The 16721-nt window shown below is 37.5% G+C and overlaps 1 protein-coding gene across 2 annotated transcripts in view; it reads right to left on the reverse strand.

Moving 5' to 3' along the window:
* The window catches only part of INPP4B (inositol polyphosphate-4-phosphatase type II B), a gene marked incomplete at both ends in the record, with an annotated part of 286967 nt that overhangs the window by 81527 nt on the left and 188719 nt on the right, over positions 1-16721 (reverse strand). For both annotated transcript variants that reach the window (XM_082482899.1, XM_082482900.1), the window contains 3 exons: positions 1078-1186; positions 7470-7574; positions 15679-15809. In XM_082482899.1, coding sequence (XP_082339025.1) covers positions 1078-1186; positions 7470-7574; positions 15679-15809 — 345 coding nt within the window. The remainder of the gene's footprint in view (positions 1-1077; positions 1187-7469; positions 7575-15678; positions 15810-16721) is intronic.

Raw genomic sequence — 16721 nt, forward strand, 5'->3', positions numbered from 1 at the left:
AGAAGATTTAATAGGGTTTTTATATCATTCAGTGCAAACAGAATAAATAATAATACCATTTTCAAAGCAAATATATCTGCTGGTTTTAATTTGGTTTTAGCGTTGATGCTAACTTCTAGTCAACCTAGAAGTCAACAGTAGATTTTTATAATTTCTCCTTTTATTCTTTATGATATTGTACCTATGAAACTTTTCTGAGCATTGAATAGAATGGAATTCATTTTCTATGGAGAGTCGGGATTATTGAGGTTAGCATTATATAACGGAATTCATTTTCTATGGAGAATTGGGTTGATTTAGATTAGCATACATACAGTCCTTCCTGCATTCCCTTTCGAATGCTGTGCCACTGATTGTATGGGGGTGGCACAGTTAGTCCAAGTGTTGATCAGTCACGACTATGGGTGCTGCCAGTGACAGCTGTGGCTGCTGAAAACTTTGTAACAGCCATAGCAACAAACACAAACACCTCCAATTCTTAGTTAGCAAAATATGCAACTAAGACTTCTGTACATGTTCAGTGGTTAACAAAGCATTTGAGTACAGCAAGAAACTGAAAACCCAGTTAAGTCCTTTATCTTTGCTTAGTCTCATTTTGGCTTTCTGAAGAAAAATAATATTTTTTTTTTTTATTTACTTCACAGGCATGATAAAAAGATATTTTTTTTTGGCATATGCCCAAGGCTGTCAGAAATGAAGAAGCTACCTTAAGCTACTGCTTCTTTATTGAAAAATTGTCTATAACTACTTTCCACTTTGCACAAGAATTACTGAAGAGAGATCTCATTCTGAACAGCATGTTTTCAAGCACTGATATTCCTCAAGCTTCATGAAATAGGGGAAGAAAGTTCCACAATTTTGAGTTTGCGTACAAAATAAGTCTTAACAGGAAAAGTAAATTGTACTTCAGTTTTGTAGTCCAGCAAAGCAGGGAAAATAAAAGTAATATTTTATTAATTAATCCTTGTCCAGTTTTCCATGCATTCAGCAGGGTAAACTGTTTTGTTACTCAGTGAGCTCATAGTATTTTAATGCAACCTTAATGATATTTTCCTAGCTACTTACAAAAATACTTACTTTCGTCTTTCTGCCTCAAATTTACTCAGCAGTTTTCTGAGACCACCGTTCTTAAATCCTTGGAAATGTGCTGCCGGGGCTCCCACGGTGATGACATCATACAGAGCATCTGGAACAGAGAGAGACAACCACAGAGATTTGCATGTGCTTATGCCCAAGGTATGGCAACACTATGACATCTACTCTAGAAGACATGAGGACAACTCTATTATTTCCAAGGAATAATTGAGAATCTGTGCCTCTAGGAGGCCCAAGAGCTAATAAATCTTTTCATACAACCACCTGCACACCTTAGAAAGTTTATCTGATTTATTGCTACATCTGAATTATATGCCACAGCGTAGAACAATATTCTAGCTCTGCAGTTTACAAAGCTGCCAAATAAATTGGCCCTTTGTGTATTTCACTTTATTACCTCTTCCATTATTTAACTTGTAGTCATGTTGAGATGCACAGATTCATGCATTTGAGAGTCAAAAGAGACCATTATGATGGAATAGTCTGACTGTCTGAATAATACAGGCTACAGAATTACAGCTAATGATTCCTGCATCAAGCTTATGTCTTCTGCTTGAGTGAAGGCATCCCTTTCAGAAAAAAAAAAAATAAATAAAAAGACATTGAATCTTGATTTAAAGACTTCAAGCGACAATGAATTCACTGCATTCCCAGAGAAGTTGCTCCAATGATTAATCGCAGTTTAACTAGTAAAAATCTCTACTTCTTTTCTAGTTTGAATTTGTTTAGCTTCCACTTTCAGATATAATTACCTGTTTAATGCTAAATTGAAGAGCCTTGTTCTATGACATGTACTTATTTTCATATATGCTTATGAACACAGAGCAAGTCAGTTGTTTTTTTTCAGTTGAAAAGCTACCAGAATGGGAAATAAACTACACTATTGAAATTATTGCTGAGACAACAAATTGTTGTTACTCCCTGTATGTACCTGACGTCTCATGACATATGGGATGAACTTTTTCTATAGATACATGTTTACTGAAGTGGAGATGGAACACCTTTTTAAAAACAGCCTCTCATTTTGTGCCTGTGATTGATTGTCAGTGCAGAGATGAAGATTTAATTAGATCCCAAACCACAATAATTATCCCTTCAAAGTTTAAATTGACATTTGCAGAGTTTATGTTTGCACTAAGTAGTTTTGTGCCCAAGTGCACTGGAAATATAAAAATACAGGTCAGAATGCCTCATTCTTAAAATTTATTTCTACAGGAAACATTAGAGGATTTTTTTTTTGTGAACTATTTTATTCATCAAGGAAGCTTTCCATGTAAATTAAAATCTAATCCTCTCCTAAAATAGAACTTTTCTTGCATTCTGATGATAAATATCCCTAGAAGTAAGAACACTGTACAAATGATTCACAGTTAATGAACTATGTTTTACTTCCAGAGCTGAATCTCAAAGCATATTCACTGAAATTGATTTGAACTCTAATGAATTGGTAGCTCTTCAATTTCCACTTAAAAGGAGAAGTGACATAATTTCATTAGCCTCAGGTGAGCTTCAAGATTCTTAAATAGCCCATTCTTTCAGGTCTTCATAGAGATTTATCCATAATACATAATCTTGGGCTATTAGAGCTCCATCGGTACTTGACAGTAAGTAGTTATATTGCTTAAAACAACGGTGGCTTGAAACCAAAATAAGAGATGAACCCATCAGGTTAACCAAATAATGGGCTTCTGAATAAGTTTACAGGAAACATATGAATATGTTTCCTATGGCTTGAAACCAAAGTAAGAGATGAGCCCATCAGGTTATCTGAATAATGGCTTCTGAATATGTTTACATGAAACTACAGGAAAACATTTAAAAGCCTAAACCCTGATGCTTTTTCCAACTCTTTTTAAAAAATAAATAGTTACCCTGCTTATAACTACTTTGGGGAGGATTTACCCAGAAGGAAGTGTTCATTCAGCCTGTGGCCTCTTCTCACTAGAGTCAAGGAGCAGCTGTTTGAGACAAATGCACCCAGAACAGCTGAGTGCCTACGCCATGCGAGTGGACAAGGGACAGTGAGGATGGCAAAGAAGAAAATGTCTGTGACCCTGGTGATGGGCATGGGGCAGTCTCACTCCCACTTTCCAGGGCACAATACACTGGAAAGTGCTGCAAGACTCAGGAGGAATGCCTTGGGATGTGCACTGTTTACACATCAATGCAGCTTCTCGTGAAGGACATGCAGTGTCAGCACGAGTACACTGGTACAGGAATGCTCCAGTAACTCGGAACCATCACCCACTTCAAGAACAGACTACTCCTGACAACTCTCTATGGTGGAGACAAAACTTAAAATGCAGCAGAGAGTCATAAGAGCTGTATCATATTGCCAGCGTGCTCCCCCCAAATTATTAGTTAATAGATGCTAAACAAACCCTCAACCCTTCCTCAAATAATTACTTCAAAATTTGAAGGAAGAAAATGCAGAAGATTAGAGTGCAACGAAGTTGAGCTTTATATCAATCATCATTTCATACTAACTATCTGACTCAAAGATACACTCACCTCCTACTCATACAAGCAAAATACTAACACCAGTTACACACACCAAAAAATAACAATTCCTTCATGGTGCAGAAATATAAACTACTTGCTCAACACTCTTTCTGGAATGAAACACAGAGCTTTTGCAACGTGGTGGCAGCCACAGCAACACGGTAGAAGTTCCATAAACCTAAGCTTTATCAGACCAATTTAAAGAGTTGTGGGATTTTTATGTCAAGCACAGCTCAATCTTGAATTCAAAGCAACCTTCTTGCCTTCACAGGACGCAGTCAGTGTCTCACACTGGCTGGAAGCAAAATGAAAGTCTCTTCAGTCCAGTGAATTTACTTAAAACAAGCACAATTAATGTATAAACAGGGACAAAAGCAAAGCCATGACATTATATAAATTTAACTTCTGTATTATGATGAACAGATCAAAATGTGGTGTTTATCAAATAGATAGGAATACAGTTATCCCATAATCAAATAGTATTTTTCTCAAAGCTATTCCTACCTGAAGTTTAAACACACAGGTATTTTCTATACCATATCAGTACCCAAGAAAAAACTTGAATCAAAGTTCAGTAAAACTAAACCTGTTATTGAACGTGTTGAACAACAAAGCACATATCCATGTGCATACACGAAAGACGGGGGTAAAACCTATCTTGCATTCCCAAAATTAAGACATCTGACAGCGTAAGGGTTAATGACAGCTTTATGGCTCATCAGCATGTTGAATCACCACCTCTGTGAACCTTTACATGCCTTTTTTTTTTTTCCCCCCTGTCACTCTCCTGGTTATATTCCAGGTGCCCTTTGATATATGCCAAGCAAAGCACGTGATGAGAAAGACCAACTTATATTAAAGTGCTGCTTACTCCAGAATTATTAGCAGTTGCTACAAATTGTTCAAAGCGTATGTACCTAATGCAAGACACAGTTCTTTAATGCTCATAAAATGAAACTTATTTTAGTGAACTAAACAGACTAGACAGATGGGACAGCGGCTACGTAATAGATACAAAATCATTTATCCAACCAAAGGCTAATATAACATTATTAAATTACTTTCTGTTAAATTTATACTACAGCACTACCAAAATATCCTAAACATATTGAGAACCCATTTTGTATATAGAGAAATAAAAAAAGCTCCCCATAACCAAGGTGTCAGTCTTCCAAAAAATATGTGTAAGCACAAATTCCCCGATTTTAACACAAGTTCTCTTTATTAACGTTCTGCAATCTCTAAATGTTAGTGGAACAAGAACAGTGTTAATCTAATTCTCATGTCAGTGGTGTGAACATTAGCTAAAGAAAAAAGGGAGAGTTTTATAAGTTAAACAAAGTTCTAAATTTAGAAGATAATTCTAACATTTATCTCTTTCTGTACCCTTTTCAATTATGGATTAACCATATGCCACAAGCAAAGCGGTTTTGAAAGAGAAAGGAGAAAATTCATTAGAAACAAAACAAAACTCAAGTAGTGTAAAAGTTGTGGGTGATTAAGTAAGTGGCATATTTCATTCCACCATGTTCCATGCATTGTTCCCAGAGGGATTTTCTTGAAAAGACACAAAATTAAGTTTCTGGCCACCTGTAGTCATAATAAATCTAAAAATGCTTTTGAGTTAATTAACTTCAAAACATTAGCTAAATTAAAATTTGTGCTGTCACTCTGTCACTATAAATCCACATCTTGTTAAAATGTTTGGAGACACCACTGTTTAGTGAAAGAAATAACAAAATATTGAACCAATACAGACTCTAACAGACAACCAGAAGTCCCTATGTTCCAACTTGGAAGTGAATGAACATCAGCAGTACGCAGTATAATACTCCTGTAATGATTGTTTGTACTTACTGTTTTACAGTCTGTTTAGATGCAGAGTGTATTTACAAGGCAAAAACCTTACAGAGTGCAATTTCCGTGTTTCTACAGTGACAGCAAATTTAATAGATCTCACTTTATCAACACATTATTCACTGTACTATGATTTGTTTATATGCATGTATCAATATAATCTTTTATCTGTAAAGGATGCTGCTAAAATTATATGCAAGCAGCAGCAACAGAATTCTGTATTAAACAGAATCACAGACAACATTACAGAAAATTATCCCCCTTTCCCAAACGTATTAAAGTTCACAGTATTTTCAGCATAATCAGCGAGATGTTTTCACTTAACACCAAGCAAATGCTTATGTGGTACAGGGTAGCACTGAATAAGCTGATTTAGGCACAAGCAGCACTGGGCTCATTAAAGCTTTCCTAAGAAACAGGATATATTAAGTTTAGAAGTACCACTGTCCTTAATAGAACTGCACAACTTGCATCACCTGCACTGGGGGGTTCATCCTGGCCATCTCTGGGAGGAAATGTGTTGTGCCCTATCACTATCTCTGGTGCCACAGTGGGGGAAAAAAACCCCACCTTAGAAACAAAACAGGTAACACTGGCTTTTACACTACACTGAAATTATGGATCACAATGAAAAATTAAGCCGATGCCCTAGAAGGATGTGAAAGTTACTGAACATTGTGCAGAGTGTCAGCATGAATCATGACAGTATTAGTTCTGCACTGCTGCAATGAAATATTTTTAACCACGCATAGGCTACCAATACATTTCACTGAATATATATTCTGCATTCACTTATTTGTTTGAAGTGTCACAGAAATAACAGAAGCACAACACCCCTGGAATTTATTTTTAAAAAAGAACTTAAAAGAAATTTAGTTAACCACTCCTTAGTTTTCCAAGATCTGCAGTCAGTATCCAAAACTTGCAGCTTCAGAAGATGAGGAAGAGAAATCCCTTGCATAAATTTAACTTTGGACATGATTCCTAAGTTTAAGCACAGACTTCGGACTTCTGGTCAATCTCAGTGCACCTCATGTCAGGGTGCAGGTTTAGAAATGTGGAGGGCGGGCAAGCTGGTCACTTCTTTGATCTCATGATTTACTTAAGTGTGGTCCTCTATGGATAAGTACATACTCAGTTGCTCTAGAAACATTCCAAACAACAACCAAACCCAAAAACTTGGGGTTGAGAAGCAGATGCACCGGCCTGAGAGAATGAAACCAAACCCTTCAGGAAGATGGGCAGGTTCCAGATATGTAAACAAAACAAAGGCAGGAAATAGCCACACAGAATGTTTCTAAAACCCATTAAACAAAGCGAAAAATTAAACACTTTAAGCCCGTACAGAAGTACAGATTTTTAAATAATGAAGTTGGAAGCTTGATTTTAATTTTGTTAACAAAACCACCACAAAAACAACCAGAAAACCAAGCAACGATCTAGTCACACAAGAAACCTTCTGTATCGAGCCATACTGCATGAATCTTACAAACAACTTAATATGTACAAACTTCACTGACTGACAAAACACATGCAGCATGATATGAATCTCAGAATTTTCTTTAAAAGTCACTGTATTTCCTGCGATAGTCTTTTCTCCTCAGCATTCTGCCAAATCCAGGTAAGCCCAAATTGCACCTAAATTTACTAAAAAAAAAAAAAAAAAATCCATTTAATACTATTGCTTTCCATGCTTTTTTTCTGTAGCGTCTTTATGTCCCATCTACAAAGTCTAACAAGACTGTTGCCAGTATCCTATCATTAAGAGAAAGATTCAAAACGAGCAAGACTCAACTCTCTAAACAGCATATCTATGAGTTCTAGTGTGGTTTTAAGGTTTCATCTGAAATCATGTCCACCTAATGCTCATCCTTGAAACCGGATATATAAACTAAGATATTTACATCTTAAAAAGGGCTAAAATGGAAACCACACCTCTCAGTTGCCAGTTTAATTGTATTTCAAAGCAACACCTTGTCATACCTTAGGGAATTTCTCTGCAGAATATACTTTACCTTTCAATCGAGGACTATGCACGTGCATTCTTTGCAGATGAAGATTTATTGGGATGAATTCTAATGTTTTTTCTCCTTTGCTACAGCTTGATTTGAAGGAAGAACCTGAAAAACAAAAGTTTAAAGAATCATTATCTTAAACACCCAGCAGATGTTTTGTCTTCTTTTAATGCGAGGACAATACTTGTATGTCAGGAGTTGTCTTTAATTTACTTTTAATGTGTATTAGGAGAAGAATGGTTCACTAACCGAGTCTCAGCATGTACCCATATTGGAAGCAACAAAACAGCTTTTAATTCACATAATCCAATTTTTTATTCTAGGTGCTAGACATTTTTTCCTGTCTGAAATCGGTCTGCAGTCTGCTGGAAACAATGTCACAGTTAATGTGCATTATGTTTATTCTGTGCTAAAAACACGGGGGTACAGAGCTATGATGGTACTACATTTTCATCAAGTAATTTTTTTTTCTTAAAACAAAAATATTACATTGACTGGGCTATGCATTCTTCCCAGAAAGTTCAAATAAAGAAACATAAAATAGCTTAAGAAAAGCTATAAATTCGTTTCCTTTCTAAAAAACCAGAATCACAAGAAACACAGAGCTCTGGGAAAAAAAAAGTATCTGGTTGCATACTTCAAAAGCATGAGATTATGAGTAACTCTATGGTGGTATAAAGGAATACAATTAAAACATGACATTATGAAAATGTAATTTACCTGGAGATATTTGATACAGCATATTTATAAAATTAAAGGGTGTAGATCAGGAAAGAGAGGTGGTCCTATCTTCTCACTCAGGCAGCCCAACATTTACTTAGACCATTTTTTCAGTACCCTATTATTTTGCCAACTATTAATCATTTGGACTAAAATTCAAATAGAACTAAAAAAAATAGTCTTTGGAAAGATTCAACCGTTTTCTTGCAAAAAAAAAAATATATATATATACAGGAAATATTTTAAATTCTTCTTTTTGACTTGCTCAATCAAGATTTGCTAGCAGTTATCCGTTGAAACTGCCTTAGATTCCACCACTACTAAGCATTGAGCCTCCCAATGCAAATCACATTTCCAGAGGGCACAAATGATGCTCCAGACCAGCCAAGCCTGCTTAGGCTGCTACCTAAGCTTAGTAATTTAAAATAATAATTTAACAAAGATTAAGAGCAAAGGCGGCAAGAAAAGAAATTGACAGGAGTCAAAGATTCAGATTTGATAGGAGAGCTGGGGAGGCAGGCTGAAACGAGGAGTCACTGATAATGAGGAACAGCAGCAGGAAACCTGCATCTGGAAAGCGCAGAAAGACAAAGTTATGGGAGCAGTGAAGGGAACTCTAACCGTAACAGTAAAGAAATGAGAATAGTGTAGGTGAGGACATTGTAAATCATGAAGAAGGAAAACAGAAATGGGGCAGATTATTTATGAGAATTTAGCTGAGACCAAGATCAAAGCTTAAGGAATAATAACTGGATCTAAGACAAGGAAACATTGGCAGACTAAGAGGAGAATAAAATGATAGCAAATTAAAAGGGACAGGCAAAAGAAAAGTAGGAGGGAGAAGAGAAGAGCGGGGTCTCCCTGGAGTACACTTCTATCCTGAGCTGGAGTCTTGTTATTCCTCTTTTCAAGGAAGACCCGTGAAGTAGGAATTCCTTCCTGTCCAGTGCCATAAATGTACGGGATAACGACCACCCAGTGCTATCAGTTATTTTCAGGTTACTCAGGTATGAGATCCATGCAGTGGAATTAATACCTCCATATGCATTTGCCAGTATCATCCACGTGATAAAACTAATTTTCAGTATAGTGTGTTTTTAAATAACTTGGTAAGTTATATTTAAGGACCAAGAAAACTTCATTCCCTCTATTAAAATAGTTGTTACTATTGTTGCAAGATTAAACCCTTCAAGGTTAGGAAATACCAGAATATAGATGCAACCTTCATCTGACATCCACCTGACAAGGAACTGTGAAATTGACTTCAACGGCATATCACATACTAGCTCTTTCCAGCTCATTGAGTGTTGAGGGTCTTTGCTGCTCACTTTAGAAGCATTCTGTTTCCAACTTTTACTTCGGTATCTGGATTCAAATATATTCTCAAGCCTCCCACAAAGACAGGATTATTAATTTCCTCAAACCGGTCTACCACATGCATCACTACAGTTTCTAAGGGCTTTACAAATATTTATAGAATAATTTTAACTGGCTGAGTAAAAGGGTTATAATTTTACCCATTGTAATGGCAGAGAATAACTTAAGGTGGAAGCATTTAAGAAATAATGTATCAGTATGTGATTTGAAGAATCTCATTCTGCAGAGTGTGCATTATGATGCACATGCTATCTTGGAAGCACAGTTCCCACTGAGCTGAATTACATCCATAAGTACTGAGTACTTCTGCAAAACAGCTTGTGCCTATTGCCAGGCTTCCAAAAATAAGAACACACACTAACCAGTTCTGCAGCCTGAATTGCCTAGTGTCACAGAGGAACTTTGCGACAGAGGCAGGGGATAGCGTCCAGTTCCCCAGAACAATATTCAATTGCCTCATCCTCAATTGTCATTTTCTTCTCCTCCTGCATGAATAATGAATAGTTTTCAGTTTGATGACTGAAATGGGAGGGGGGAAAAAACAGGGGGAGGGGGCGGAATATATAATTTCTGGTCAAACTAAAACAAACAAAAAAGTTTCAAAGTTCTACTCCCTCCCCGAATCACTGAATCTGTGTTTTAGATTAACCTGAAATTATTTGTTTCGATGTTACCTAATGCTTTTAAGATTCCTGTTGTTATGTTTCCTGAAACAAAAATACTTGTAATTCTCTAAAATTCTCCCTCATTTTTGAGGATAAAAGTGTTTGCCAAAACAACTCAGATTTGACACAATATTAACTTCCTTAAACCTCCATTTTCAGTAAATATGCTGCTAAACCAAAATTGCTGTCTAACACTAATGCAGTCTCCTGATACTTTCACTGCAATCTCTCAATTTTAAAAACAAATCAAGTAGTCTACTAACAACGGCCTTCTCCATTAAATTCCACTAATAGTTCAGCTGAGCGTGAAGCAGGCATCTCTCTGAAAACACAACATTTCATTGTATAAGAGGAATGTGGAAATGTTTTGGAAAAAATTTACTTACAGATATTATCTCCCCTTCTGTACACTGCTTATGAGTGAGCAGAGCCCTCCCTAGTGCTCATATACAAAAGGAAATTGGAGATATTTGCATCTAGATGACTTACATCAATTGATCTTTCAGAATTGTTTGTGACAAGATACATGTAAAAAGCCCCTTGTTAAAGGAAAGCAATTGTTCAGCGAGTAACAAAGCAAAAATGCTGAACACATTAACCCTGCTTTTGAGGTACCAAGGAGGGAGAAGAGCGTGAATGAGCTGGTGCTTCCACATCTCTCTGGCTGCCAACATGGTAGTGAAGCAAAGGCAGAGGCAAAAGCACTCCATGGCTTTCCGAGAGCCACGCTGGCCTTGCCTTAAAATAAGGCTTCCCAAAATAGCAACCCAACTCAGGAATTTTGCATCTGAGGCCAGATCTAGTTCAGAAAATGAACCTTGTTGGGTTCTTAAGTAGAAGTACTGCTGATCCCAAACTACCACTACTAGGATGGGTGCCTGTTGCCAAGCAGGTCTGGATCTCCAGCGCAAATGCACAGGTACTCCAGAGCACTGCAATTTTCAAGCTGTTTCAGAATGGAGAGAACCGCCTCAACCCAAACTCAGGCAATGTGCTGACCAAGATAAAGTAAGAAGTCTACACAGGCCAAAATGTAAAGCAAATCTTTTTTGGCATGAATGTCTGACAACGGGAAAGTAAAGACTGCGTTGAAATATGTTGACCTGAGAGGACTGAATTAAAGTTGTAATCACATCTCTAATCTTAGCATTTTCTACCTTGTGAGTACTTAAATTGCCAGTCTCTACAATGTTCTCTCAGCTTTATTTTCTGTGCAACTACAGTATGAAGTCAAATCTATGTCTGCCTTGCTTTCTTATCAGACACTATAATCTTGGTTTTTAAAGTTACGATGTGTGCTGTTTATAGAGAAGAATCATCTCAAATGGGAATGGAAGAGGAACCAGGACATCTTAAAACAAGCAATGAATTTTCACAGAATCATAGAATGGTTTAGGTTGGAAAGGACCTTGAAGATCATGGAGTTCCAACCCCCCCTGCCATAGGCAGGGGCACCTCCCACTAGACCAGGTTGCCCAAGGCCACGTCCAGCCTGGCCTTGAACACCTCCAGGGATGGGGCCTCAACAACTTCTCTGGGCAACCTGTTCCAGTGCCTCACCACCCTCACAGTGAAAAATTCCTCCCTAATGTTTAATCTAAACCTGCCCTCTTCCAGTTCAAAGCCATTCCCCCTCGTCCTATCACTGCATGCCGGAGTAAAAAGTCCTTCCCCAGCTCTCCTGTAGGCCCCCTTAAGGTACTGGAAGGCCGCAATAAGGTCTCCCCGGAGCCTTCTCATCCATCCAATTCCTTTGGAAAAAAAAAAAAAATAGGGACAAACTTCTGAAAACTGTAGCAAGGGAGATTAATCTCTGTTTCACAGAGAATTTCCATTACTCATTGCAAATGATCTAGGAAGAAAAAAAATCTGGTTAAAGGCAACTAATGGACAACAGAAGCACATAAGAATCTGTTCTAGATTTTGTTTTACTTTCAGGCACCCAAATCCTACATTGCCTACAGGATCAAAATGCAAATTTGAGGTTTTAGCCTAGGCTCTACATACAATACACTTCCCCTCCTGGCCCCCCCTTATAGTTACAATTTAAAAATGTTAGGTCTTTATGGAACAACTTTAAAGGGACTCTCACTGCTCAGAGGATTTATCATCTAATTTAATCTGTGATTTAATAAGAATAAAAATACTACAGTGCAGAGTTAAAAGTAAATATTGTCTTCATTAGAAGGACTGTGCTATTACTTGGCTTTAGAATATGTACATATCCCACTGATGACAACAAAATAGGTTTTTGAATGTTAAAGTAACTTTTCACACAAGATGTAAAATCAGGGGTTTTCCAAGTATAAACAAATATCTCACCAGTACCATATTAGTAAGGGGGGGGAAGGGGAGGGAAGGGTTGTTGAAGAAAAGATTTAGGTATGTACTTGAGTGTTGGCCTCCAAATTAATACCTTGTCATTACTTCTCATCTTCACTACAATTATTAGGTTGCTTTGGTTTTCTGCTTTGTTTTGTTTTCGGAGAAATTTTCCTACTCCTGTGCTGGTTCTGTCCTTCTCAATAATCTCAGGTTTCCTGGTCCACTGCAGTTCTTGCGAACCACCATTAAGAAAGGTCATTTCACATCACCAACCCTTTTCAAACACACTTGGCACAATACAGGCTTTGCAGCATTTACGCTTAATGCATTACATTGTCTATATTTTTTTAATCTCAAAACATCATTTCAATATTTTCCTGCAAGTAATAATTATTATGTTGATTCCTTCACAATCTGTATTTATTGCCTTACATATGATACTTCATGGAGTGCTTTCAAAATGTAATTAGCAAAGCATTAAAAAAATACACATATTAGTTAAAGCACAGAAACATAGGAAGTGTCATACTGGATCAGACAGTAGTCTGCCAAAATCAGAACTGGCATATTCTGATGATGGTAAACAATCATAAATACAAGAAACTACACTTTTGCAACAAAAATGCAAATTTTTAGTTAACATTTAGTATAACAGGTGAGCTTTACCCTGCCCTTCCTTAAGCAGATGATCAACTGCTCCCCAAATGCTTAGTACCAGTTAGAGACTGTGTTTTTGTTGATACACTAAACCAGGATTTCTCTTTTCCTGCGACCAAAAAAAGCTATTGCAGAGTAATCCGGAATGAGAAATACCATGCTCAGTCCTGTGTTACAAGATGATGGATAAATTATAAAAGTACAGTTTTATTTAATGCCTATTTTGGAAGGGAAAGATTTGTGTCTCACCTCCTAAATGCAGGACATTCATTATAATAAAAGTAAATGCACCCAATTCTCTATAAGAAGAAATTATTTTACTATTCACTAAAACCTGATTGCTCTATTTCTTAGTACACACAAAAGAAATTTTGTTTGGACTATGTAGAAAGCTAGGAATAATTAAGAAAATACTGCAAATTCTCCATAAATATATACCAGATATTTCAAAAGATGTTATAACAATTTATACCTCTATTTTTCCACATATTCATAACCATACTGTATCCCCTTTTTCAGAAATGTTTAAGTTGCAAACTTATGTCTATGTAAGACGATGCACAGTGTTTAGCTCTGACATGCACTGCTATGCTCACACACACACACACACAATTGTGGGAGTAAGGCCACAGTGGGAACATCCAATGGTGAGAACATAGAGCGAAACAGCAAATGCAAGCAATAATGGCAGCATCGTCATCGAAAACGCATATTTGAGATAGTGACTGTGAGGACTGGCGTTAGAAATCTGACACCAGCAAGAAAGCAGTAACAACAACAAGGCCTTTGTAGTAATTCAGAACAAATGTGCCCATTTCCTTCCACCTTCCAGATCATGTCAAAAACTGGGGGGAGGGGGGGGTAGCGCATCAGCAGGAAGAGGCAGAAAGGCAGGCTATAAACAGAGAGAAATCCTTGCTTGCTCAAAATGCAGTGTTATTCAGGAAATAATTCCAGTAGTCTCACAATATAGAAAAGAATTATCGTTATCTTAAGTTCCTTGAATTATTTGTGAACAAAAGAAAATAAATTCAAAAGAAGAAATAACTTGTTCTGCAGTCTTTTCTTGTTCTTTTTATGAGTAAGAATTACTAGAGGAGGAAAAGACCAGCTGCCTTTTCTGCCCATTTGTCACTGATGCTGTCTTATCCCACTGGCATGCAGACACTACGATACATTATAGTCCCTGACCACAGGACTCTGACAGATATTAACTGAACAAGCATCCAGTGCACATCAGAATATAAGACCACTGTCTCCAGATGAAAAAAAAGCACGGCAGCACATACTGCTACTTCTGGACTGAGGACGGACTGCCCATCCCATATTTATTCTGTGCTTTTCTGGCACAAGGTGGGCAATGACAACTACTACACTAAGGATATACAAAACATAGAATCATAGAATCAGTGAGGTTGGAAGGGACCTTTAAGATCATCAAGTCCAACCGTTAACCTACCCTGATAAAAACACCACCACTCCTAAACCATGTCCCTAAGCACCTCATCTACCCTTTTCTTAAACACCTCCAGGGATGGTGAATCCACCACCTCTCTGGGCAGCTTATTCCAATGTTTAATAACCCTTTCAGTGAAAAAATGCTTCCTAATATCCAATCTAAACCTGCCCTGACATAACTTGAACCCGTTTCCTCTTGTCCTATCACTTGTCGCCAGGGAGAAGAGGTCAGCTCCCATCTCTCTAAAACCTCCTTTCAGGTAGTTGTAGAGGGTGATAAGGTCTCCCCTCAGCCTCCTCTTCTCCAGGCTAAACAACCCCAGATCCCTCAGTCATTCCTCATAAGGTTTGTCCTCCAGACCCTTCACCAGCTTTGTAGCCCTTCTCTGGACACGCTCCAACACCTCAATGTCCTTCTTGTAGTGAGGGGCCCAAAACTGAACACAGTACTCGAGGTGAGGCCTCACCAGTGCCGAGTACAGGGGGATGATTACTTCCCTAGTCCAGCTCACCACACTATTCCTGATGCAGGCCAGGATGGTGTTGGCCTTCTTGGCTGCCTGGGCACACTGCTGGCTAGCTAGATGTTACTGTTATCCTATAGACTGTTCAATGTAACAGGTTAGATTTCAAGAAAAACTGACAAAACTAGCTCTCTAAGGCTGTTTTTAATTGGCAGATAGTATCCAATACTAGGAGAGCAGTATATTCAAGGTAATGGGCAACTAAAGCACACCCACCCTCTTCTCCAATGGTGGTTTAGTTTTTTGGCTGCTGTGTAACCATGTATCATGTTAACTGTGAAAAAATGATGGAATGCATAGAAAAAATTTAGAAGAGGAAATAGGGCACCTGTGAGTATTTCAGAAATACAATGATTAAAGATATTTCATTTTAACACATTATATTTCTGCTGAATATGCCACTATTTAATAACAATCAATCTAGTTAATTCTTAACTGCTCCAGAAGAGGAGAGGCTACTTTCATAGAATCACAGATTCATACCTGTATGCTTTCCAAGCTCTGCAAGAGTATCCTGGTACACGCTCAACATCTGATCACAGTGAGCAATAACACTTTTGCGCATATTGTCCCAGTGAGGAGCAAGTTCCCCCAAGTCTTTAAGTTCCTGATTCCTGTATTAAAAAAAAATGCAAAAAGAGAAGGCACTAATTAACTCATTAATCTATTAACATTCATCCAAATTAATCCAATTAATCAAAAAACAGTTTGTTAAAAAAACATCAAAAGCACTTCCTAATTGAAATGAAATCTGTTTTCATGATGCTTGTAAAATCTGCGGACTTCAGCTCTGCTGTTCAGCCAGACAATAAAGAATGTCAAATCAGTGAATAATACAGTAATTTGTGTTCAAAACTCATCTGGTACAAATGCAATGGCCTGCAAACTGAAATATTATTTCTTCCCTGGAGGTAAGAAGGCTTCCAGGCTTCAGAGATCTGCGCTCACAGCAAGGAACTTTTTCTGCAGGAATATTAAACACTATTGTAGAGAATGCAAAGTTTGCTGCTCTTAAAATGCTTGCAGCGTAGCTGTTTTGATACACTCTACTCTTGGATACTTTCGTAAACATCATAAACACAGTTCTAGCAGCGTTTCTACAAATGTCAGTTTAACCAATACACCAGTCCTCACCACATTTCTTTAGTGTTAAAAACAAAACAAAACAAAACACACGAACCAAAAAAACCCACAAGTCCCCTAAAACTTAATCTTCAGTTTTACAGCTGTGCTCATCAGGCCCAAACAGCAATGTTATGGTAACCAAACATGTCACTGAAAATCCAAAAGGAAATCCTTTAGCAAATTATCACTTTTCCTGTACACTCTTGAGAGCTGACCCGAGTGAAATAGAGATCACTTTAATTTCCTACACAAACAAGCATAGTTACAGTACACTGGGCTTTCTGTTTGTCTTCCCCACTTGCAAAGTTTATCCTACATCTATCTCCCAGAGCCACTCTGGGGGACCTGCTTTTAAGTAAACTGAAAATGAAAGATCTCGAGTCTTCAAACACTTGGAATTG

The sequence above is a fragment of the Vanellus vanellus genome (genome assembly GCF_965231255.1).
Source record: "Vanellus vanellus genome assembly, chromosome: 4".
Lineage (NCBI taxonomy): Eukaryota > Metazoa > Chordata > Aves > Charadriiformes > Charadriidae > Vanellus > Vanellus vanellus.